This window comes from Chiroxiphia lanceolata, chromosome 2, assembly GCF_009829145.1.
Source record: "Chiroxiphia lanceolata isolate bChiLan1 chromosome 2, bChiLan1.pri, whole genome shotgun sequence".
Classification (NCBI taxonomy): domain Eukaryota; kingdom Metazoa; phylum Chordata; class Aves; order Passeriformes; family Pipridae; genus Chiroxiphia; species Chiroxiphia lanceolata.
Window position 1 is genome coordinate 81,776,778 of NC_045638.1, and position 27,306 is coordinate 81,804,083.

The window sequence follows — 27,306 nt, forward strand, 5'->3', positions numbered from 1 at the left end:
CTGTCCCACTGTCTTCCATTTTCTTGGGCCTTTATGTGAGACTGGGATCTCCTGACCAGTTCTGAGTGGGACACATATTTCTTTCTTCTATCTGAATGGCCAGAGGTCAGTGCCACATTATCAGCTCCAGCAGGTTCACTGGAAAGCTTCCTCTGAGACAGGCAAACTGCCAAAAGAGCTCAAATTGAACAGTTCTGTGGAAGAAATAGGCCCTGGCAGCAGTTTGCAGAGGAGCACTGCGGGCTGGCCATTCCGCCTGTCCTGCTGTGTACAACTCCTGTGATGAAGAGAAAGCAGCCTGAGCTGTTCACTGGGGGAGTCACAAACATCTTCTGGAAGTGTTATTGTCACCAATGAGTGACCAGCTTATAATACAAGCTTTTCAGATAATGGTCTTCTAATTAATAATTAAATAAAGTCTCTTATGTACAAAACTTGCTCTGGCTGGAGTTAGTGACACCACCCAAGCAGATCTGTCCCCAGCAGCAGGGCAGTACCCTACATATGCGCTTGGGAAGTGGCACATCTTTCTATGCTGTGTAGGATTTGTGGCTTTTGGTCTCCTGGTACTGATTTTCTATTTCCTACTATGTTTTGGGAGGAAGGCAGAGGGAACACACATGCTGCCATCTCATCAGTGCTTGTATTCAGTGTACAGGTGCCTGTTGCTTTGGATACTGAATTCCCTGGGCTAAGACATCCATTCCTGTCCTCTGTACCATATAATCACTTCCTTGTAACTACTCTTAGTTACTCTAAGTAGTTACAAACCCTAGAAAGCAGTTTCACATCAAACTTTTATTCCCTTGGCCAAGAGGAAATACCAGCCAAGGGGAAACTTCAGTATTTCTCTGTCTCTCTGAGGGGAAAAAAGGTCTTTGGAAAAATACTGTAGGTACATTAAGCCAGCTTGTTATTTACAGGTCATCTCTTACCCCCATTCTATGCTCTTCTATTCTATATAAGTGTCATGCTGTGAAATAGGCTGAAAACTTCCTGCCAGACCTTTAAACCAGCTCAGATTTGACCTGTCCTGGAAGATAGCAGAGCTGGCACATACGCAGCTAATGTATAAACAGCACAGAATTTCCATGAGCCGGGGCCGCTGGTAAAGAAGGATTCCGACAGCTGAAGAGATTGATTTTGCCTTTCCCACAGATGTACTTGCCTTGGAGTAGCTCCTGGGGGAGTGCAACTGCATGGAAAAGCAGCGCGTCAGAGCAGAAATGTCATGCAGCCCAATGACTGCAGAAGATCACGGCTCAGAGCTCGCCCGGGGGTATAAAGCTGGCTGAAGGACCAATAACCAAGGAGAATTTATACATATTTTATTGAGCACTTTAGAAGACAACAAAAGATTCACTGCAGCAAGTCATATTTTTAAATACAAAAGGGGAATTAGTAAAAAGTTAGGTACATATCCAACTTGAAACATGAACAGATGGCTTTCAGGAGCTTTGAATTTTAAAGACTGAGAACTCTACTTACATCAAACAGTTCAAATACATCCACATCACAAAATCTTATTATTGCACTATAGCTCCTTGTCCGAAACACACAATGCACAACGTGCACTTGCATTGCCCATATGTGAAGGACCATCAGCAACACATCAGCACAGCCACAAAGAATCTAGAAAAGGTCAGAGGGGTTGTAGGTTTGCTGTCAGAAGTATGGCAAAAAAATTCAGCAGTCTGGACCACCACTATCCAACACAAGCCCTGTTTCTTGCTGGTAATGCAATAGACATTAGGATTGCAGCTGTGCTGCTCTCCTGTGCAGAGGTAGCATAATACTATGGCTTTAAAGATTTATTTTAAAATAAGGCTTGTCTTAGCTAAAAGCCATATAATAACTGAAAAGTTCTTGTAATGCTAGCCCAAAGTATAGTATGGCAGCACTTTTGGATCCACTTGTTCAACAACAGCTGCTGAATTCAAGTAGGTGCACTCTCTTTTAAAGAGTTTTGTGCAAAAATGGTAACACCAGTCACTTCTGCTTTTCCCTCATCCACAGCCACATGCAGAATGCTAGCACACAAAATCACAAGAGTGGGTGACACAGAGGAACTGGAACATCCTATCTAGCTATAAAAGAAGTCCTACTTCTGGGTAGGTTAAAAAGACAACTTGGAAGAGGTGAAAGGCAAATGGACAATACAGAAAAACAAATCAGCATATAACATTTGTGAAACATACACACTTGCTACTGCAGTGCTTCACCCTCCACCCAGCTTATCTCGTATCTAAAATTTCAAGCCAAAGGTCATTTTAATACTCATTGAAGGTTGAGGTCCTGGGCCCGAGGGACAACATTAAAACTGAATACTGCTCTCTCCAAAGAGTCCAATAACAAACCAGGAGAGTTTTCCAGTTTAAAAACACTCCCCCTTGTCTGTTCCAATCCACTTCAGCATCTTATCTTTAATACAGTCACATGGTGTGCGAGGAGAACCACCTTTCATCGTATTTACATCTACCTCACCATGGCTATCAGGTGTTTGGCTCTGCTGAGGCATTCAGATGCTACTGTAATACAAGTAAGTCTGTCTTCTCAAGCATGGCTTGGAAAACAGCAAAACTAATATTGCATTTGATACTACAAACATGTCGAAAAAGCTTCCACGCATAAAAACACTACAAAACAACTTCAACAAAGCATTACAAAAATGGAACCAACTTCACTGATCTTCAGTCCGAAACGCCAAGGCAGATTTGTTAGACACTAAGACCAAAACAACTAAGAGAGAGAAATTAAACTAATGTTTAGCTTACATACCAGTACATTTTGTAAAAAAAGGTGTTAAGACATTATTAATTTATTAACGCATGGAAAATTCAAAATCCCTAATGCTTACAGTACTCCCTTATTCTAAGCCTGTTTGTAGTTTCTTTTCCATCAGTGTCATGTACTTAATGCCAGACATGAATGTTGGTATGACTAACCAAGACATCACAGGCTGCAGAGCAACCTCTATTTTTTCCATGAAGACACAACCAATATCAGTGGCCAGCCACCACCTGGTACAGATTAACTAGACTCACTAAAAAACCCCATCTCCCAAACCCCTTTTCCAGGGCAGAGAGCCCAAAGTTACCTTACTTAAACCCCAGAACTGAGATGGCCACTCCCAGCAGGCCAACACTTCAGGATGCAATGTGGCCATCTCTTTTTGTTACATGCAGGGTTATGTTTGCCATCCCTGTACAGTGTGGTGAGAGCTTTTTCCAGCTGCCAGCTTCGACTGCATTCAATACACGTCACTTGTCACTCAGGAGAGAAATCTTTTATTCTTGTTGCTCCTTGGGCGTGGTTTGCTTAGGGTCTTTTTTAATAAATAATGAAAGTCTACAACCTGCTTTTTCAGGCACATGACTCCTGAATATATATCAAGTAGTCTGTAAACCGGTTTGGCCTCTGGGGAACTGTCAGGCGATGGAGACGGTCGCATTCAAAGAGCAGCACCTTGTGTTGAGCACAGCAGTGGCAGAGGAGGAGCCTTCCCACAGAACAGAGCTCCTGCAGCAGGGAAGCATCAGCATGAAGAATCTATAAGTCTCTGGCGAAGTCTTTTGTCTTCTCTCGGATTCACATTGCCACTTGCATTATGGTCTGTCAAAACTACAGAGAAAGTAAAACTTTAGAAGTGAATGAGCTTTAAAACCATATCTTCTTGTGTACAAAGGAACTGCCACCAAGCTCATCCTCCAGTGCTGGCTGTCCAGTGCTCCTTTCAGCTGCCCCTGGCTGTTCAGATGTGGCACCCAGCTGCAGGATGCCCTGCACATCTCTAGCCCAGACAGCATCTACCACTCTTTTGTTAACACTGTTTTGTTGATTACTAATTAAAACATTCTGATGCCACAGAAGAAAATCTGATGAGCCGTGGGTGAAGCCTTGATGATGGGTGGTGAAGCCTGCAGCTGCCCCCAGGCAGGAGAAGGCTGCACTAGCTGGTCATGAAACAGGAACTTCTTTCTGCAATGCATTTTAAGAGCTACAAGCACGAGTTTGTTCTGTTCTGGACAAAAGTCTTACAAGTGTTTTTTGTGAGATGAAAATGTCCTCAAAAGTTCTGCTTTCAGCTAAAAATGAGTAGGATTTTCTATTAACTTTTTCAGTTCCTTGAGCAGAGACCTCCACCTTGGGCTCTTACATTCTCCTACCAAAACCCACCCACCTGTCATAAAGGGACACATTTACAAGAAAAACTATACACTGTCAGAATTACTCCCAACTGCTGTACTAAAGCTGGTTGCCAGAAATGCTTCTTCTGGTTCAAAAATAATTCTGCTTATATAAATTGACTTCTCCTCCAGATCTCAGCCTACCAGATCTCAGTCTACCAGAACTTCTTGACCTAAGTACAGAGGAACAGTCAGCACCCGAGTACTGCTGCTTCTTTTTTATTAAGTACAAGGTAGACTTTCTCAAGAGAAAATAGATTTTTTCCTGCCTTTGAAACAGCTCTTTAATTTGCCCCCAGCATTATGCTCACCTACTCAGGTCAGCTGCCAAACATTTTAAGGCATTATCACTTCAAGGACTGAAGGACTTTGTAAAACCTTTTGGTTTATGCCTCTCCCTGGATATTTGGCTTCTCTAATTCTGCACTTGAGGATGGAACTGGAATCACAACTAAGATATGCCACACTTTTTAGGACAGAATCCTAGACTATATCTTATATAGGAGTGATTGCTCAGAGCCTATCGTCTCCGTGAACTGGTGGGATATTCAGAAAATCTTTGCACCAATTCAGATTGACTCTGACCATTTTGGCAAAAATCACTTTACATGCAGTATTCCTTGCTCTCTGTGCAAGACAGAACAGGAGCGTGTTCACTGGCCACAGTCCCACTTCCCTTCTTTTGTCATCTCTTCCTCTGCCAGCAGCATTTCTGAGCATCAGACTTATTTTTACATTTGCCTAAGACTTCTGCCAAAGCCTGAATGACAAGCAGAAGCAGCAGTTACTACACTTCAGAGCTAATTTCTGGAAAAAAAAAAGTCCTGAAACCACCAACTTTCTTACTGGAGCTTCTTCAAGCACAACCTACTGTAGACCAATCTAGTGCTCTTCTACTGTGCAGGGGGTTGTAAGAAGTTCACATTCAGACAGCTGAAGCCTCTTGGTGCTCGAGTAGATGCGTTAGCAAGGACCAACAACTTAACAGACACTTCAGGGTCTAGCCTGTGTCACTGACTTGCAACACCACAATCTTCTGGCACAGATGTGAGGTTACAGCAGTTATACTGCAGACAATATAGCAAGGACTAGGTGGGTCCATTGTCTTACAGAATATTTTAAAATGTTTTTGGTAGGAATACATACCTAGATCGGCTTACCTTGTAGCTCTGTTGCATCTTTTTCCAGCTCTTCTGTAGTTGTTTCCTCAGGTTTCTCCAGCTCAGCTGTCCCTGGCTTCCCATCTATGGTATCAGTCTTAATAGTACCAAGGTTTACCAAAAGCTGCATGATATCAAACTTCTCAGAAACTGCAATGTTCTCCAGCACTTTGAGGCATTTAAATGATTTAAGTTCACTCACATTTTCCTCAAGAAAGAGGAGGTAAAGGCTTAAGTCATCAAAACACTTTGACTTAAGTTTCAGAACATCAAAAGTTGGCAGGATTTCATACACTTTGAGAATACCTGAATTCCACCTCCATGGGACAAACATTGCATACACTACCAGTGGCATCACTAGCAGATAGACTATCAGGTTAATATAGCTGAGTACCTTGAAAACACCAACAGTAATAAGCTTGCACTGAACCACTTCTGGAACAGTTGTGTCATTCTTTAAGATCCCAGTTTTGATAGTGCAGAGAAACTCATCACTCAAAGAGGAGAGACTAATGTAGTAGCCCAGGTAGAGGCATGCAATGAAAATAATTACTAGTGTGAGTAAACGGCAGGTAATATATTTAATTATTAAACATTTGGAATTCTTCTTCGTCTTCAGGTACTGCTCCACAATCGGGTATTTGAAGTAGCTTTCAGATATTTCCCACAAACTGGAAAAGAGAGAAAAAAACACCAAATCATACAGAGCAGATGCTGCAGCATTCACCTACCTCAAACATCAATAAAATCTAGTAATCTAAAATAAATACAAGATTGAAATCCCTCTTAAAATAATAGAATCACAGAATGGTTTGGGTTGGAAGAGTTCTTTAGAAATCATACACTTCCAACCAAGCCTCACCCCCTTGCCATGGTCAGGGACACCTTCCATTACACCAGGTTGCTTGAAGCCTCATCCAACATGGCCTTGAGCACTTCCAGAGATGGGGCATCCACAACTTCTCTGGGCAACATGTGCCAGCCTCACCACTCTCACGGGGTTTTTCACAGGTTTCTCACAGAATTTTTTCCCAATATCTAATCTAAACCTGCCTTCTTTCCGTTTAAAGCCATTCCGCCTTATCTTGTCACTACACACCCTTCTAAAAACTCCCTCTCCAGCATTTTTGTAGATTCCCTCTAGGTACTGGAAGGTTGCAATGTGCTCTCTCCAGACCCTTCTTTTCTCCAGGTAGAACAACCCCAGCTTTCTCAGCTTGTCTTTATAGGAGAGGTGTTCCAGCCCTCTAATCATCTTGGTGACCCTCTCTGGACCTGCTCCAACAGGTCCACATCCTCTTTTGGGGTAAATCAAGGGTAGTTTTATTCAGGTCAGTAGAAGACCAACAGAATAGCAAATAAATGAAGAATATTGTCACTCTAATACAGAAAAGTCACTTAAGAGACAAAAGAGCTCAAACATTAGAAAACTGAAAAAGAGTATAGACTTCATGGCAAAAAAATATTTTTGTTCTTTTCCAATACAAAACAAGTCTAGTAAGCAAATCAATGAGGAAAATCAGACTCCCCAATCACTTGTTCAATGATAGAACACTGGAAGGCTTCTCACTTGTTAAGATCTAACTCCACACTTTAAAGAATGGACCTAAGTCCCTAGTATACCTCCATACGCAGAGAGAAACAGGTACCCTGATGTAGAAGGAAGCAGAAACTGCATCTGATCAGAACAGAGCACCAATTTGATCAGAGAGGGGAGAGGCTGCTTTTGGTGTTTAGTTTTTATTGTTTTTGTAGTGTGCAAGAACATTAAGAACTGAAGACTGCAGCATCCCTGTTTTCTTACACTGTGGTGGGTAAAACAGGGATGCTGCAGTCCTCAGTTCTTACTAAAGAAATCAGAACATTTCAGGTAGTTAGTAATCCGAAAAGCTCATTACATGTTTTCTTTGAAAAAAAAAAGTTATAAGCTCCAGCTCCAAGTGCCCACAGTAATCATTTCAGGTATCTCCTTTTTTTTTAACCAAATTTAAGTATGTCAGGTCACCATTTAAACCTTTGCAATAAATTTCTAAGAGACTACAGATGTCACATCTGTTAAAAACTTGAGGAAAAGAGCAAAGAAAGCCAAGCCTCAACATCTTACCTCTGTGTCAAGTTCTCATTAACAGCTGGAACCAAGTCAGTAGGATCCCTGGGGTCTCCACTGCGAATGCTGTTAGCAGCTTTGATTGCCCTGTTATAGGCTTTGTCAAGTTCTTCCATAATAAATTTCAGGTCTGAGGAAAGGTGAGGTGCTGCAGTGAAGCGCCAGAACAAACATGGTAGATACAGCAGGATAGCGACGAGTAGAAGGATGTATGGGAAGAACTGAAGGGAGAAAAAAATCCTCATTAAGCTTCACCTGTATACAAAATAAGTCAGCCAATCATTCCCTATAAGTATTAAGTTCCCTGTAAGCCTACTAAATTCCCTTACATTTTATTTAAATCCTTCTAGTAAAACCCACTTTTGTGGGTTTTGGGATATGCAGTGAAGCAAAATCTCTTTCTAGACAGCTCCAGTGACCTTGCTGCTACTTAGAGCTCCCCCCTACAAAAAGCAGACAAACAAAAAACCACAACAAACAAACACACAAACATATTCAGAACTGCACTGCTCAAGCTGACATTGAGAAACACAGCACTAACCTGGGCAACAACAAACAGCAAAGCAAAGCAGCTATCAGAGAGGCTGACTGGAAGAAGAGGATAGTGTCACACCCCCTCCCAGACATGTCATTACTGTTCATAGCAATTAGAATGCTCCAAACACCAGCAAAATCTCTCCTGCTTTCCATTAGCTGCCAGGAGGTTAATGAATAGACCCATAATAGCTCTGCATCTGCCTGCAAACACGTCTGTTTAGAGTGCATGATGTACAATAACTGTAAAGGATGTAAGTTTGGCTGCAATATTTCAGAGTATTTATTTTCAGGTAACTCCTAAATGGAAACCAACATACAGCATCAGAATCATCTGGTGTTAATGCAGCACTGAGAAGTCAGCCTTTACACAGTCCCCACTGCTTAGGGAAAGGGCTGAAGCAGGTATAAAATACAACAGTTTTAAGTCTTTCCATCTTCCTTCTACTCATAAGCAAGTAGGAGGTTTTTATCATGAGATTTTAACTCTAGTTACCTCCAGATGCTGGAAAGATGGTATTTTCTATCTACTGTGACATTAAATTCAAGGTGTACAATCATACATAACATTACCCTTACAGAGACATGATGTAAGATCTGGTTAGACGAGCAGTTAGTTAATGAAATGTACTGCAAATTTGGCCAAACTCTAATTCATTACATTCAACTTTTTATAACAAGCACACTGAACTCAAATCTAGCATCAGTTCCAAAGGAATTTTAAATTAGTTCTGGTGAATAAATGTGAAACAGATGTAAGGCATCTTAAGTGTTACAGCCATGTGCACACGCACAGTCATTGAAAAAGTCAGTGGAGAATTTTAGAGGAAACTTGGACTGAAGTCATTAATCAGTGCCAGTGGAAAAGCTCCATTCACGTTTGTAGGTATTTAACAAGATGAGAATCTGTACCTAATATTACTGTGTTAACTTGTATTTGCATTAATGAAGAAAGATTAAAGTTTTGCATGCACAAAATAGGTAATTTTATGTTACTGAACATTTTATTCAGGAAAGTTACTTCTAATATAATCTACCATTAAAGCAAAATCCTGTGTTATTATTGATAGTAGGAATGCATGTGATGTATTAGATCATAAATAAAAACTGACTTCTCCTACCCTCAGCAGCCCATAAAAACTGTCCAGAGCTCTGCCCCCACTACCACCTCTCTTCCCTCTTCGCACACAGCAGATAACCTCAGATCATTTTCTTTTTTTCCAGGTCTAGCCTTTCCAATTGAGATGTAAAGCTCTGGCATGTCCAGCACGTTTTTATAAACATCTCATCAACCCAACAGCACAAGAATCTGCTCTCCTTATTTATCCCTGTGGGCAATACCACCAGGTCTCAGAGGTCTGAGTCCTGGATGCCTTGGCCTACCCACAGCTTTACGGTTACATTTCCAGGCTCTGTCAGTTCTCTGAATTCAGTATTATGTAGAAATTGCTGCAAAGCCTGTTTAACTACACTTACTTCTGCGTCATACACCTCTGAGCTCCCTTCCACTGGTACCAGGTAGGGAAAGAAACAATGAAGAAACATGTGACTTGATAAGGAGCAACCAAAGCCCCTTACATTAGTTTATACCACCTCACTCACTTAAAATTTTACAGGCATAGGAGATTTATGAATTTCCTTTCTGATCCTCAGAAGTGAAAATGCCACTGGTGGTATCCCATTAATCCTTGAGACTTCTTTACCCCAAGTCCTACAAGACATGTGGCAAGAGGCAAGATAGTTGACACACTGAAGTCACAGCCCCAAACCTCCATTGTCTCAGTCTCCATCTCTTCCTTTATACCTTGAAAGACTGTGGGTACACTCTGCACTTGTGTAGCAAATTGGCATCAGCCCTCTTGTTCTGCCCTAGATGTCCTCCAGTCCCCCCATCTCCCCTACCTCATTGGGCTGTTGCCTTAAGAAAACCTGCCTCTGCCATCTTCTCTTGCACATCCTCCTCTCCCCAACTCCTTCACCACCTCACCTAGAAGCCTCCTCACCTAGAAGCATGGCACCACTGGGGCAAAGGCACATTTGCCATGCATTTGCTGGGCTTCCCGTTGCCAGGTTCTCATCACTCCCAAAGCTGTAGCTTATGGCAGCATGAGAAAACACTATGCAGCTCTGTTCTGAATGGTCTCAAAACCAGAGCAGCAGCGTGACCATTAGTCCAGCTCTTTTTGTTTGGAAACAAAAGCCTGTATTTGTCAGCCCTTCCACAGCACTTGACGCACGACTCCATCCTTCTCGGATTCTGGCTTTTTTGAAAATGAAAGATACGCTTGTTCTATTTGTTAACAGTAGGCTTAGATAACTAGCAAATTGTTTTGAATCATTAAAAATTAAGGCCTAGAACCAACAGGCAGAAGTGAAAATGCAAAGTTATCTGGCATGAGTCCTAGGTTTCAGAGCAACAGACTCAGATTATCCAGCTCGTCTGACTACATTTTACAGTCACACATAATGACTTGCCATTTTAAGAAGAGGACTCCATGGTATTCATGCACAGATGACCATATGCCACCCACTTTTCTTTTATGGTTTACGGTTTTAAGGTTTATTTGCTTCCAAGGCACCAAATACACAAGGAGAAAAAGCTACTTCAGTCCTGGGTAGTTTGCAGGATTGAAGTTAAATGGGAAGTGCCACCAACCAAGTACTGTGTGGTCAAAGATATGCCAAAGAAAGATACTGGCCTAGAAGTAAAACTCAGTTTTTCCTTTGCTGTGTAGTTATCAAGTTCCTTTTCAACAGAAAGTTCACAATGGTATGAGACTGCATAACTGAAGAAAGGTCCTCTGAAAGCAGATTACAACAGACACATTAGAATAGATAAAACATCAAATGGCTCAAAATGCTCCTTTCTGAACTTCATTAGTGAAAGTACATTGAGGGCTACAACACATCTTCAACTTGGATGTTCAGTCTTCACTGCCACCCAGCTGCAAGGAGAAAAGGACAGGGAAGAGCCCATCGAGTTTGGCGCTCAAAAACGGAGTAGCAAAGCTTCAACTAAGCTAATCTGAGATTCTGGAAGGTACCAGATACAGCTATTGTTTGATTAACATTCAGTATGAGACAGACAAAATGAGTGGCACACACACCAGGGACTTGACCGGTAGTCCCCTGTGTGTTTTCTGGTAAGTATTGCTGAGCTCCTGAAAGCTAAAGATGATGGAAGCAGGTTCTCCTGCCTTGCTTGACCCTTAGTCTGACAGCACACTGGGTGGGACAGCAGGTTCCCAAGGAAGCAGAACACTAGGAAGCAAAGAGGTTTGCTGCCCCTTATTCTGTACTGCTGCAGTTCATTTCACAGGCCTTTGAGCTGAGTGTACGTTATAGGCAGTTTAAGTAAATTTGTTAGTAACCAGCTCACTGTTCAGCCAGAACATATGCATGGGTATAGAAGAAGTGTTCCAGTAATCTGTTTGCTTAAGCACATAAGATGTTGGAATCACAAAACTGTCTTTTAAAGATGCATTGGGCACCACACTCTCCTGAAGGTGAAAGAAAAAATCAGACTAAAACACAAAACAGCCTGTTACATAACATCGCCAGCTTCAACTGTTCTAAAACACAGTATATATGCAGCAAATAAGTTAAAAGGGCATTTAAATAACTTTTTTATAACCTCAAATACACTTTTATCATCCAGAAAAAATAAAGCGGGTGTTGGTGGACTGACATAAAAAGCATTTTCAAGGACCGAGTCTGCAGAAGGCTTGCCAAGGTCTGGATAAAGATGTTGGACAGAAGATGAAAACCACTTTAATGGCATTCAGAAAACTACAGTTTTCTAATTTTACTGCATCTTCAGTCCTTATTTCCTCTTGGTAAACACCATACAGGCTGATTGCAAGCGTTCTAACTTCTACCATATCTGACCACAGTCAAAAACTAACAATAGCACAAGTACAATACCACAAAGCTTTAAGCTGCACAGGTCTGGATAACAGGTTTGAGAAAATTAATTTGCAGACAGTATTTGACAAAGAAGGAAGCACTGAAGTGTCTTCCCTCACCTGACATTACAATATTTCTCATTAAAATATATGAACATGGTGAAGTGTCTGCCTCCCTCTTCAGTTCCAGATTTCTGTCTGTCACTGGGAAGAGCCTAAGCAAAGGCTTCTCCAAACAGGCCAATGATGGCAATTACATATATCCAGAAGCAAAGGTATTAAACTCCCTCTGGATACAAACCTATTCCTGTTTGCAGCAATGGGAGTGTCTCACTGGTGTTCAGAAGAAACAGCTATAAATGACTCATCATTCTGATTGAGATCCTATCCTGTCTTCAAACCTACTAGTGAATCTCAAACCACACCATATCCCACCTGTTAAACACTTTCTGTTTTGATATAGCCGAAAAACTGTATTTCACCAGTTTCAATTAGCTCAAGCCATACTCAACAGTGTAGGCTGTGATGGCTGCATCCAGCTTATTCTGGACTTTGGTGGACAGATGGCAACTTGGTAGTCAAGGGCTGTCTGGAATGGTGACCCAGACCTCTTGCTGGTATACAGATTGACTAAAAGTCAACTATCAAACTCTATACCAGTGAGCAGCCCAGAGCCTGCTGAGCTTTGTGAACAGCTGCAGGCTGCATACCTTGAGTATGGATACCTCTCAAGGTTACTCCTCAAGGCTGGGAGATTCCTTGCCATAACACATTGTCAGTAAGTGATCAAAACCACACTAAACCTTGAAATCTTAGCTAAGTGATATAAAGGATTGACTGTGCACACACAATCCTTTAGAAATAAACTGTTGCCAAAGTCTGGGACTAAGTCTGAATCTAGCCACTAAGTCTGAACTCCTCTCTGAGGAGTTTAGAACACAAGGGGGTCCTTTCTGAACCTCATGACTCAACAGGAGGATCCCCCTACAGTTCTGTCTGATTCTATCCTCCACGCACTAAATAATGAAGTTTATCTTCCCACCGAATCTTATTAAACCACTGTCTCATTTCCCATTGAAGTATCAACTCACTCTTTTACATCAACAGATTGCTGCTTCTCTCATGAGTAAAGTGCATGACTGCAACAGATTGAAGTAGCTCTAACACTGCACTCTCAAAGAATTGTTCATAAACACATCTGCATTCAGACTTCATTACTCTGACAGCCCTTAATCTCTCTGGGTAGGGTTTATAGGTGAAACATGAGGAGTCCTCAGTCAACTGAGAAGCTGTACAAACACTAACTAGAACAATCATGATTATAACTATACCATGAATATAATAATCTCGAGGGGTTTTTTGGTGTATTCACAGACAAGTAATTCAAAGAACAAGGTTCATGGTAAATCTTCTTTTACAAAAAGTAAGGGTTTTTGACAACTTAAGTTTCACAACAGACCCTCTCTATGTATGCAATGCTTTCAGCAGGTCCCACAGCACTTGCCCTGCACTTTGAGAGAGACCTGAGCCAGATGACTGACCTCTCCTAGCTGTGCCATGTGTGAAGACCTCTTCTCTCTGCTGTCAGTCACATGAACTGTTTGCCTGCACAGTACAAATTGCCGCCTTCTGAACAACTCTCTATTCCCTTTACCTCTACTTTGCTTAACTTTATCTTCCTCTTTGTCATTAACTAATAATAGACTAGAAAATAGAGTAATTAAAAAAATCATAGAATCATAGAATCAACCGGGTTGGAAAAGACCACCAAGATCATCACATCCAACTCTTGATCCAACACCGCCATGGTTACTAGACCATGGCACTAAGTGCCACATACAGTCTCATCTTAAAAACCTCCAGGGATGGTGAATCCACCACCTCCATGGGCAGCCCATTCCAATGTCTGATTATTCTCTCTGTAAAAAATTTCTTCCTAATATCCAACCTAAACCTCCCTGGCAGAGCTTAAGACCATGAAGATCTATCCCTAGAAGACTCTTGATCATAGGCAGCTCCACCGTAGCAATCCAGATTTCAGGGCTATAAAGAGGTCATCGCTCAGTGTTCAACTACCCCTCAACTTGCTTGGTTGCCGTCATGTCTGGTGGCTATCAAGACCCAGTAAGATGATGCTCACTGTTCTCCTGCGTGAGTTTTATAAATTTTTCTGTGTACTATGGATTAAAAAGGCTTCATAGTGCAGTCTCCTCCTCCACTAGACTGCCCACACACAATGGCCAAAAGCTTGTCTCTATTCCAGTTAAGGATCAAGACAAGTTTTACTAAAACAAATTGTCAGGTGCAACACTCACCTTTGGAGACAATAAGCAAACTATCTGCACAGGGGGAACAAATACATATCTCCTCTATCCCACCTCACCACTGTCTGTCTCTATTTACTACTCATCTTTAGAAACCAGTATGTCTGTTTTGACACTTCCGACACACACAAGAAACCCCTAAGGGAATTAAGCCTGAATGGACAATCCCAGAAGAAAACAGAGACAACAGAAGAGTGAAGCCTGATCACAGTAGGTTTCATCAATGACAAACCTGAAGAGGAGTCTTGTCAGAGGACTCAACCATATAATCATTCTGACAGTTCTTTCACTGACAAAGAGGAGGAAATCTTAGCGTTAAACCAAGAATATGGGCACGACCTACCACAGTCTCTTCTTTATATTTATCTACCTGCAGGTATTTTGTTTACTGAATTGTGCATTTGAGTACACAACTCATTTTGCTTTCTCCTCAGGGTTATCCAGCATGAAGAGTTATTCCAGGATCACTGGAAATTTCAGAACTCCTGTCCTGCATGGAGAAAGGTCCTGGGCACCCTCTAGGAGCACACAGATCTCTAGAGAGTCAAGGAACCCAGAAAGTTGCAGTGCGCTCCTCCTCTCCACTCCAAAAAGTTTCCAAACTGATAAATTCAATCATTGGGAGAGATCTCCCAGAGCAGAAAGGACAACCAGTAAAGGTACCAAGCTTTGGGGATTGCCCAGAACTCAAACGTACATTTTACTGTTTAAGAAACCAAAAATCCCAGTGCAAACTTGTACTCTGAAATAGGAGGAAAATGGGAAGTTTTCAGCTTCTCTGTAATTCAACCTGGGTTTGAACCTTCAACCTTCCAGGCAATCAGATGCTTAAAACAGAAGCAGGGCAGGTTGTTATGATTTGGCTTCCTCACTAAAGAACTCTCTATACCACCCTGAGCACTGCCCTGAGAAGCAAACCTTTCACAGCACTTCTGACAGAGCACAGAGAGCACACCATAAGAAAATCCATCAATTTTAATCAGGAATTGGCGCCTACAATCTCATTCTCCCAAAACTGCATAATGCCTCCTTAAGTACTTTTTATGGAGCCTTTCCAGCATGCCAATACAGTGAGATACTGAGTCAGAGTATTGGAAAGAACCTGAGATGCTCTGTAAATAAAAGCCCTGCTGTCCAGAAATCAGAAAGAGTTTGTTGTCTTAAGAAGAACTGGGCCTAACGATTCCTGCCGTCCCTCTGTGTGCACCCATGCCCTGGCACTGCAGAGTCAGGTCTCCACTGACCTGAGCATAGGAAGGCTCCCTTTTCTCATTAACATCACTGTGCTCCCCAAAAGGCTCTGCTCTGCCCATTTTTAAATTCATTATCTAGTCAAAATCTGCAGAGCAAGGAGCTTGCATGTACCGTGAAGTGTAAGATTTGGGAGACAACCCAAGCAAGCCCAGTCTTCATGTATAAGTGATCCCATGTCATGCAGCACCTGTCAGCCCTGGATGCAAAGAACAACCAGACACCTTCAGATACCACACTGGGAACCAAAGTTCACTGTTAATAGCTGTAACCACTCCTTCCCTGTAAACTTGTAAAGCATGGAAGCTGAGGAACAACCACAAGAAGGATACTAATTAATACTGCCCTCCAAACAGCATCTGCAGCTCCCAATGCCTGAATTAGAAGGGTGGGTGGCTAATCATAGATCTAGGAGGTTAAGACGAGGTGCCAAGCCTCTGCTACAGCCTCTTACTCTGCTGTTCATATGTACTTCCTGCAGGCAGTCTGCAAGGTATTTACAAGGAAACATCACAAACCACTAAGCTATCACTAAGGAATTGCAACAATTCCTGAGACAGCATTACTCAGCAAAATAACATGGGTTGCATTGTAACAGTATGACTGCCTAAGCTATTTGTCATGGCTGGCAAACTTAGAGCTGTCAGCAGGTGACTGTCACATAAAACTCAACATTTGCTGGGGCAAGTAATAAAAGGGCTGGGGAAGGCAGCACACAAATTTGCAGAGCCCCAAAAGCACTTCTTACATTGGCATTGGCACTGCCTGAGCAAGCCAATGCTGCCTCTTGAGCTGAGTCAGCTCCAGGCATTGGTATGGTCCTGACTTTGTTTGTAACTCCTGCCAAACTCAGCTAACTGCTTTGAGGCAGCTCAGGTATCTTAGTACCCACTGCACTTTTTACCCATAAAATAAGTCTCTTTCTGTGCATTCAGTACGACGCTGATTTACCTGAATCAGTGAAAGCCAGCTCACAGTTTGAAAGCCAGCTCACAGCCTGCAGATATGCAGAAGAGCACACTGCAGACAGGAGTTAGACTTGTTGGTACCAGTGATTAACTTCATCTCTCCCACAATGCCTATCTGCCATAAGTCTGTCTCCATGCATAATTGGCCAAGTGTAACACAATAAAAATATAAAATGTTTTTACTACCCTGTTTTCCTAAAATAAGCTTTTGATACTAGCATTAAGGCAGTTGTTGTGTCCTGTGTTCCAGTTTTAAAATAGTTCCTGGCTAAAGCCAGGTAAAGCATTCGGCTCCAGGGCAACACAGCAACCCTAACATTACTCTTGTGTCAGATAACTGGTGACCCTTTATTTAAAAGCAGAAAATATCTTCTCCACTACTACCATCTTTGGAAGTAAGGGGAAAAAAAAGTTCTAAAAATAGAGAGTCAAGTCAAAGCCAAGGACTACAGCAGAGCAGAGGAGTAAGAAAAGTGAGGCAAAGGTAGATTTCTATGTTGGAATAACTTTTCTAGGAGATGGAGATCTATACATACTTTATGCAGCCACAGGGGTATGTTTTCTAAGTTGTTCTGGGATGGTTGCTTCTGCTGCACAGCTGCCCAGCAGTAGGAGTCCACATAAGCAGCTTGTCGCCAGGAGAAAGAGCTGGGTGCAAAACAGCTTATCTGAGCACCTGGCAAAACAAAGCAAAGGTTATCACATCCTCAAAAGATTAAAAAAAAAAGAAGAAAAGTTTAGGAAGAAAAGCATACATTCCAGATTTTATGGTATCCAAAGTTATTAAGTTAAGCAACTGGACAAAATACAGCAGCTCTGAGGGAGGACGGTCACTAAGTTCCCACTGCATCCAAAGGGTATAACTCCCACAGGGACACTCTGATGTCTCCTAAGGGTTGAGACAGAACATTAGAAGCACTTATCTTTCAGGCCTATTTCCATAAGTTTTGCGAGCAATGTGGCCTCGAAGACCTGTCTCACTTGCACTTAACTGAGGCTGGCCAAAGGGGAACGAGCAGATACAAAGTGTGACCAGATGAGGCTGGTGTCCTGAGGCAACAGCTGCCATCACATACCATTGTGCCCAAAAGCAAAACCTACAGGTCACACGTCTATTGAAATAAGACTTCAAACACCTTTCTTGCAACCTGGCAGTCCTTGCAATAATGGAAGGGCAAGTTTGGCCCAGGGTGCTACCACTTCTCCTGTCTCTGAGGCTGCAAATTATTTTGAGGGGTTCAAGTTATATCTGTGAAAACAAGGATTTCCTCCTGTAACTTCTGGCAGAGAAACTGTAGCCTCAGATATCTCCAAAGGATGCCAGACCCCTCCTCACCAGTGCAGTGATGTGCTGTGCCCAAGGTCACACATAACACTGTCATCCCTGTTCATTTCCAGGACCTCTCCAGCTGCTCAGAACTTCAAATTAAGATCAGAGGATTAATTGACAACAAGAGCAGCTATTTAGCCAGCATCAGCCTTAGGGTCAAATTCTGTTCTGACCAGGTCCAGGCACCAGGTGACACTTCCTGCAGCATATCTCAACAAGGAAGAAGGGTTACTGGACATGAAGTATCAGTGGCTCCTCAGATTAAGCCAGCAAAACAGGATGAGGGGGTTCAATTTTCCTTCTGAAGCTTTGATAGTGAAAGTAAACGCCCCCCCACACGTTTCCAGTAGACTTTCATAAATGTTCAAATAAGAAATCATTTCATCAAATGATTACACAAAGTGGAGATGGCTCTTTCACGAGCAACTCTTCAAAGAGTTCAACTTCCAATACTTTCACAAATATCAAAAGACTAACAGGGGGAAAATATTGCTACCTTTTTTTCCCCTCAATATATCCATCAAAGTTTGCGCTAACGGCATTGCTGTGTGCTTTATGGGAATTGATATTTAATATAAAATTGTATCATTTGCCATGTCTTTTCACTAGTTCAGAGAATAAGAACTTCTTTTGGAAAAGGAGCCAACCACACTCACTTGTAACTTGTACAGCCTCTTTACAGTGTAGCATAGTCAAGGAGCTTTATGAATAAAAGCCTTTCCATATGAGTCACTATTATAATTCTTTCTTAAGCTGTAGTATCATAAGGGCATGGTTTGATCATGATGGTTTGACCTGTCACAAGCCTCCTTTATGGAAAACAAGTTACTGTTTATGAGAGCAGAGTTCATGTGACTTAGTAGAGCTGGCACCAAACAAACACTTGCTCTCTCCCAAAGCTTTGGGATTTCCATTAGTTGTGGAAGCTCAAGAAATAATACACTCCAGAATAAAAAAAAAAAGGAAAAAAGGGGGGGAGAAAAAGAAAATAAAAAAGTAGGCAATTAGAGTGTCTGCTCTTGACTGGATAGGGACCATTTATGCCCTGCTCTCATCATTTAACCAGTCTCCAGCTGCTGGTTGTGCCCAGTGCAAAGCAGCAAACAAGTGACCCTTTCAAAGGGAGAGCAATGGAGTGTTGCTTTGTCTTATTCATGTCTGTGTATCCACAACAAGAAACACATTCCATGTGTTCATTCTCCTTAACGGGTGAGACACCACTGAAAGTGATGGAGTGTTTAAAAGGCAGGACTGAGGACAATGGCAAACAGCACCCTTCTCCAAAATTAGTGATGAAAAAGGCAGTCAGCTTCGTTCTCCATAACATCATGTGCACAACTTCATACCACAATAGCTCCAGCAATGCCAGTGCTGCAGCGGAGCAGTTAACATCACTCTTCTAAACTCTGGTGTTTCAGCGTGGAGGTTGGAAACCTTTGGCAACTTGACCTGGGAGCCAAGCAGATAGAGTTCAACATCAAGCAGAAGCTGGGGACACTCCAGCTGTTGTACTGGTTTTTAATTAAGTAGATGCAGTCTTGTTTGTAAACACTTGTTAATGTAAATTACAACTTTGCAGTAATAGTGGTAATGTTAAGACTTTAAAACAGAGAATACGTTTTTGTGCATAATACACACAACACAGTTCATTAAATGTCTCTGAACATGGTCACAATTTTCCATCTTTTTTTCCTTCCTTCTCCCTTCCAAAGGAATAATAGCAATAGATCTATACTGATAATTAACTTAAAGTTGGGTTATTCTGGAGGAAGTTAAAAAGAAAATCTGTAGTTTTCATTAGAGAAGAAATTAGGCAAAGGGCCAAATGCCTTCCACAGACACACTGTGCACAGTCATGCACACAGCTAGTTTATGAATGCCTATTAGTCCTCTACTATCAAAGGAAAAATGTCCTAGCTTGGTGACATGAAGCCATTCCCATCTTTTGCTCCCACATGTAATAGATGGGGAAAGAGAAAAGCAGCAGACAAGTTCATAATAACAACATGGATATAAAATACGCAGCAAGAAGGATGAGGAATAACGAATGACTGCATTTTTTAAGCAGTTGTCAAAACAGTCTTTGGCCAATTTATCATTATACTTGGCAATCCCTGGTCCTAAATCAGCTTTGGAGAGGGAGCAACTGATTTATACTTTTGCAAACAAATGAGGATTAAAAAAATGCCACTTACTATGGTATCCTAAAGAGAGACCACCCAAAAGAGCTGCAGAAACCTAAGACAGCAACAGGTGTGCAGCCAAATGTAATAAAATGTCACTTTTATAAGTGTGATAAGATTGCCACATGGAGCTGCTCGCTGGCAGCAAGGATTACTTGCAGGCATGCAACCAAGTGCAGAGTACAAGCCTGAGTCACTGCAGCCAGCACACACTGAGGACGAGCTATCGCCCCACCCAGCCGTGGCACGTCTTCGTGGGTGCTCTGCCAACAAACCTCCAGCTATTTCCTCCATATCTGTACTGGGATAACCCTCTTCTTCTGCAGCTGGCTCCTCTGCAGCTCCTATACAGCACTGTAAAAGCCAGCATGACTACAAGTGGAGATCCTCTGCCCTGGGATAACACCTTTGCATCCACTTTGCCTAACTTTGCAAGTTCATTTGGAAAGGATCCTCCATCAGGTGCCTAAAAGAAAATGTCGCAGCCCCAGCTAGGACTTCTCAGAATTGATATGCAAGCAGTGGACCTACTCTGGCTCCTTTTGCCCAGTGGAGGTGGAAATTTTGCTATCAATGCTAAATGAGCAGGATACAAGACACATCTGTGATTCCCACTCTACTGCCCCTTAGGTGTCTTCTGAAAAAAGGAAAACTATCTACAAAAATAAACTCTTAGAATCCCAAGGAAAAACCTCAAATCTGAAGGACAGTCCCTGTTCAGTATTTGACTGCTTTGCCGGGGTGCAAGGCAGGATGAGCCAAGGGCTCAGCATTCTCTGGCTGCATCCTTCACCAAAGAGAGCGCAAAATCAGCAAGCCAGACTGGTTTCCTCTCCAGTGGCTCATCGTCTCTCTGCTGACTTACACATCTAATTAACAGAGTTAACTCTCTGCAATAGAGTACTTCCAAGAATCCATGTTAATCAGATGCTGAATTATTTTTCCTGAACCAGGATCAGATGGTTGTAGTTGACAGGACTAAGCCTTAAGTAATCATTTGTTTCCTAATACACTGCAAAAAAGATTTGCATAAGCTTGGAGGAAAACCTAGCCATTAATTATTGCTGTAATTTTCCAAAAGGCAAAATGAACTAGCCATGATACCCAAACATCTGATTTTATCTAGCAAGAATTATGCACTTGAGTAGCCACTAAAGAAAAATCCAAACAAGAAAATCAAGGCACTCATAGACAATGTACAGACTGCCAGGCACCATCCAAAGTTACATCCTCCACATCAACATTAAAAAATATTTTAAAATTTGACAAAAGATATCTCAATGCATGCCAAAGAAGAATGAAATTTATGTGTGGGAGTACACACACGCATTAAGAGCAAACCAGTAGGAATGATTCTATTAGATTATAGATACTTCTCACAGACCAAAAGTGGCAGGTTGGGTGAAACAGAATAGACACCACGTTGAAGAAAGAAGTATGGAGAGACACAAATGGGTGCACTGGAGAAAAAAACTTGTTCCCTAAGGTTTACTTTGGCAATGGAGCAGTAGCAGAATGTAACGCTCATGTGATGCAATGCGTAAGCAGAGTGGGTCGGAGAAGCCAGCAAGTATCTTCCCCTCTCCATGGGGCTGCCAGTTTTCTTTCAGAGAAGTCTCAAAATAATGCAGTGATAAAAGATCTGGGTGTTTATCAAGGATTGCCTTCAAAGTGATAGGTTTTTTGATTCGTGGGGAAAAAAACCTTGTGAATTAAATTCACTCCAGTGAGACTTCAGGAAAAAGAAAAAACTTTCCCTTCATCTGAAGGAGAAACCTCTCAAGATGGTGGCGATGACCATCTAGCTTCACTGCCAACACTGGTGATACCCCAAATCTCAAGCAACATCAGAGGCCCGTGATGCTTTTTAAATTTACTCTGGCACCAAAAGCAGCTTACCATCATTCCCATAGGAAACATAAAACTGGCTCTGCAGGAGCTAAACAGAAAAAAATCTTACCAACAGTTGAAGATGTCCACCCAATGACAATTTAAATTTGATTAAAGTAAATGCTTTTTCACAAATTTGTCCTGGCTCCCCAGGCAGGCCTGTGCCTGATGCTGGAACTTCTAGTCTGTCCTGAGCACCCCTTATATGCCAAAGAGCAGCACATGCTTCTGGGGTCTGCATATCTGATGACAGAAGTTCACAGCCTGTCTGGCTTCTCCAGACTGAGGCTATTCACACACTTGTTGACTCAGTTCTGTCATTAAGGCCCTGGGTTTCGGAGCATCCTGCTGAATTAAATGCAAGGTATGAAAACATCAACTATTAGCATAGAGCCTGCTTCCGCAGCACTGGGAGGTGTTTTTCAAGCTCTCGACCAGCAGCTGCCATAGAAATAGTCTTTGGCCTAATTAAAACTGAACCCAGCCTTAACCCCCAGCTCTTACGGAAGTCACAAGATAGGATTATTTCCCAAAAGCCTCCCCAACTTGTGAACATGAAGGGGAAGGGACATAGCAGAGAGGGCCAGTGAGGGGGTAGCAGGAGAGGAAAGGAGCCTAATTTAAGAGTTAAGAGTGTTTTTTCTTGTGTATTTGTTGTGATTTAGTGTCTTAATTTTCTCCTTTTATACATTTTATTCTTATGACTGTTTGAGAAATATGATTAACCTGTGTGGAGAGACAGCTAGACACACAATAAGGGTTACTGCAGATGGGCACTGCTGCCATCGTAGCACCCACAGAAGCTGTTGGGATACGGCGCCCAGAGTTCCCCACTGACACCCTCCATTTCCTGCTGGCCAAAGCACCTCAAATCCCACAGGCAGCCAACTGCAGGAATGTGAACTAAAAAAAAACAAAGTGTGGGAAAAAATGCCCAGAAATTAGGTGGAAATTGAGCAGGGCAAGCAAGGACTGTCACCACCGGGAAAGCCCAAAGTGGTCAATGGGGATGTTAACCCTGTGGTGTGTAGAGGGTAGGGCAAGGCTACACCTTCCCAACTTTGAGCACCCTCCAGCAGGATAGGGTGCACCAGAGACCATCAGTGGGATATGAGATGCTTTTAGTGCAGCAAATCTTCATTTTGACATTTTGACAGATTCATGCAGATGCTGTGGGTTGGTCCATGGCCAGGCACTTCCTAACCCAACATCCTGCCACAACTGATAAGCCAGTAGCACTACCCAAGCCTTCATGATGACTATAACCAAGTTTCTTAGATGTCTTTACTCAACATGTGATGGTTTATGTGTCCTGGAAAAGGTTTCCAAGGTGTTTTCTTATATGATAAAACAAACAGAGATGCTAAAACACAAGGATTACTTCATCCCAGCTATGTATGAGCCATGCACAACCAACACCCAAATCAAACATGTTTGTGGCCACCACAAAATTCCCTTCCTCTCCCCTCTCCAGTTGTCTCCCTCCCTCCTCTTATGCCTTCCCAGCCATCACCTCCCATGCAAAGCTGCAGTGAAAGCAGCCAGCACACACTGCCCACTGCACAGCAGTGCCTGAAAGCTGTTGTACACAAAAGGTCAAACAACATCATTTGGTGATAAGCACAGATGAGCAATTCCCAATTGCCTTCCTATGGGAAAAGATGCAAATGTTGAGTGGACAGCTCTCACATCTGCTTTTCTTTCAGCTTCAACCCAAGACAGACACTGATACTTTTCCCAAAACTAACTTAGAAACAGCTGCCAAAATTAAGCAGCTTGTTTCCATTTCTTGTCTGCTCGTCTGACTACCTGCTTAGGGCTATGGTATCCTGCTCCAAACAGTGCCTTGGGAATAATATCTATGTTTCAACCAAGTTGTTTACAGTAAGAAAGCACATCTCACAATATACACACACAGAGTTCAAAAACTGGAATCTCAATCCCGACTCAGACCTATTCTTATTAAAAACATGATTTAGCTTCATTTAGATGGTTTCTGTTACAATAATACCTGCTCATCTGTAGTATGTTGACCCAAGAACTGCCAAATAATATAAGGAAATAATATCAAGCCATAACTTAAGGAATATAAGCATGTACAACACAATACTCACAATTCTACTGTTATTTCCATTTTCACATTTCCAGCATATATAAAATTAAAAAAAATTGTATAAAACAAGGCCTAGCTGCAAAGAGATAGCAGGTAAAGGATTTCAAGCAGCAAAGATTCCCATGGCAAGTAGAGAATGGCTCAATCACAGCTAAGCACTACCAGAACCAGCTTACAATGCTCACAAATCTGGGTTTCTAAAATATAGCCAAAAGTAAACTCAGGTTAGATCTCTTCCTGCCCCTGAAGGGTGCTGAAGCAGGGTATGGGCACTAATCCCAGAAGTTTCCTCAGTGTTCGCTGGCTGGGCGTAGCAGCTGGGTTTTCCATGCCCCTGGCAGAGAAATCTTCTGCAATTCAGTTGGAATCTCATTTATTTCCTGAAACTTCTATCAAAACTAAAAGTTACTTCATGGCTTCAGAAAACCTCCATGGCCTTTGTAAACATTTTAATCACTTTTCACAATTAAGAGCAACTGGGTGGGGGAAGAAAATTACTGGTAGCTGATACCACACTGCAATGGAAAGGAAAGCAAGAGAGGGAGGGAAAGGTGACAGGATGAGATGCCAAGAGAATCTGAGGTGGGAAGAATACAATTATCCCAACAGAAATAGGAGCTGAGCATTCATTTTTGGAAAGGGTATTCAGTTTTTGTACCCAGAGGCAGGTGTTTCCACCAAACACTTTCACATCCACCTCTGAGTCGCTCTTCTTCAGACCTAAAAATGGACCCTGACATTTTCTCTCAGTTTAGCACTCCTGAGCTTTTTCAAAGCATGATTACATCAGGAAGTGTTTGAAACCAATTGTTGCTCTTATTTTATCGCTGGCTGAACACCAGAACTCACAGAACTGGGCATATCCAGACCCCAAGACCCTCTCTGTTTCCCCAAAAGCCTTAATGGAAACAGCTTTGGGATGTCTCATAAGCAGCCAGCCTGCTAAGCTGGGAGGACTGTGTGGGAAATAGGCAACAGCCGTAACAGCAGCATGGCCAATATACTATCACTTTCTGTATGGAAATCACGTGGTGCAATTTCACCCACTCCAGAGGCTGGATGTATTTCTCATACTTACTTTCATATTTATTTTTCAACTAAAAGAGTTCAGTTTTTAACCCCATGTTTTCTTCTAACAGGGTCTCAGGATTATAAGCAAAATAAAGCACAAGCAAGATGTAGCACACATTTTAATTCCTGCTTTAAGAATCTACTGCAGTCACAGATTCAATTTGAAGTAGTTGAATATTGAAATAATTGAAAGATGAGAACTTAATTCATCTGAAAGAAAGGCACATTTTACTGAACTATGCAGTTCAACTGTGTGTTCACTCTTTATGTAAGGAAAGAATATGAAAGAAATAAAAGAAACTCTGACACACAGGCATTGTTTCAAACTGGATCCAGCACTTTTAGAGTAGAAGCAGAAAGAAGAACTAAAGGGCCCATATACAAACTAGTATACGGAAGTGTAAACCCTCTTTTCATTGCTTAAGAGGAAGAAAGTGTGCACATATCAGTAGCAGATTTAAAACTAAAAGCAGCCAGTTAGAGTACAGAATACGGCTGTATACATCCAGTTTCTGAACGACCAGAGGAGCCAGAGGGCTCAGATCTGGTCTTAGTATTCCCAGCCTGGTTGTCCTTTATTCCCTTGTGCAGATATTGCGGGCCACAGTGCTCTGGGTCAAACCCACACCTACTGCAACACGTGTGTAGCTAGATGTGAATACAGCAGTCTGAGGCATCTTATCTCTTTAGAGTCTGGTATCTGATTAATGCTATGCACAGATTCACCACTAATTTGCAGCCCTATTCCAGTTTCCATTCTTCTGATATTCACTTGACTCAATCCTATAGACGGTTTAGATCAGCTGTACAACACTGAATGCCAATCAACAGATACATGCAGCAAATCAAACTATTTCTGAAAGGGTGGAAGTCCTGTGACTCACACCTGTATCAAAATGGACAGTACTGCTTATTCACTTTTGAAATTTTCATTCATATAGTGCTATTTAAATGCAGAGTAATTCTTACAGAATCACAGAAAGGCTTGGGTTGGAAAGGACCTTAAAGATCATCTAGTTCCACTCCCCACACCAAGGGCTGCTGCACAAGTACTTCTGTAACTTGGGAATAGGGGTGGAAAAAAAAAAAAAAAGCAAAATAATTAGGAATTTGGCCCTTTCCCTGTAAAGCACAGCTTCATTTATCGAGTCCCACAAGAAGTTGAACTGGAACAGTTGCAGAAGCGCAGCAGAGCAAGGGAAAGCTTTGGAGAGCTCTCCCACTGCCCGTCCTGCCGGTGACCAGCCTCACGGTACCGCTGTGCCCCCGCAGTGCAAACGCAGAGGTCCGACAGCCCTTCTCCGTGCCACCTGTCCCTGACAGCTGCTGAACGACCTCGAGATCTGACTGCAAAATACCTCGAGGGCCGAGAACGGCAGTAGACGGGCAGTTCAAGGGGCACATCCCGGCTCGCCGCTCCCGCTCCAGGCTGAACTGCGCTCGGAAACAAAGGGCAGCGCGGCTCCACCGCTCGCCATCGCCCCACGGGAGAAGATGCGGTGGCTGGGCTGATAGGGCTCCTGCTCGGGAGGTGCTGGAGCACGGCAGCGGCCAGGGAATGCCCCAGGGAGGCGGAGGGCACCGGGAAGCGCGGGGAGGGCTGGCTGGGAAGCCCAGCACACCTGGGTGAGCCGCACGGAGCACCGCCTGCTGCCACGGATGCTCCCCGGGAAGGCAGCTCTACTCCCCGCGGCTCAAAGGCGCCCTTCGCCCTGCCCGGGCGGGAACCCCGGAGCGCTGTCCCCCCGCCCCGAGCTCCGCTCCGCCGCCCCCCGCCCGCCGAGCCCTTTGTCTGCCGCGGGCCGGGAGAGGGGCTGCCGGGGGGTTACCGATGGAACCTCCTGAGCGAAGGGCAAGGGAGATGAGAGCAGCGGCAGCCCACGGCGTGCAGGTGACGACTTGTCCAGCGCCAGCTCCAGCCGCAGCCCCTTGTAGCGGTCTCCGGCGGCTCCTTCAGCAGAAGTCCAGAGAAGACGTACTCGGTGGCGATGTGCGCGATGGCCATGGCGGCCACGGCGTGGCCAGGCTCAGCTCAGCACGGCCCTGCCTGGCCCGGCACGCCGCGGCTGTGCTGCGCTGGGCTGTGCTAGCCTAGGCTAGGCTGGGCTGGGCTAGGCTGGGCTGGGCTAGGCTGGGCTGTGCTGTGCCGGGCTCCGCCCGGCGCGGCTCCGCAGCGCCCCCGCAGCCTGGACCGGTCCCGCCCGGGCATGGCGAGGCTGGGGATGCTGTGCCTGGGCTGGGCCGCGCCTCTTGGCGGGAACTGGGATCGTACAGCCCTCCCAA

The 27,306-nt window shown here is 43.2% G+C and overlaps 1 protein-coding gene across 1 annotated transcript; it reads right to left on the reverse strand.

The window, feature by feature from the left end:
* Positions 1–1,316: 1,316 nt before the first annotated feature.
* PANX1 (pannexin 1) lies at positions 1,317–27,028 on the reverse strand. Its single transcript, XM_032678624.1, is given in 7 exon segments — positions 1,317–3,621; positions 5,348–6,018; positions 7,452–7,675; positions 16,973–17,112; position 25,430; positions 26,853–26,962; positions 26,965–27,028. Coding segments are annotated over 7 exon segments (1,296 nt in total). The 3' UTR covers positions 1,317–3,535.
* Positions 27,029–27,306: the final 278 nt, after the last annotated feature.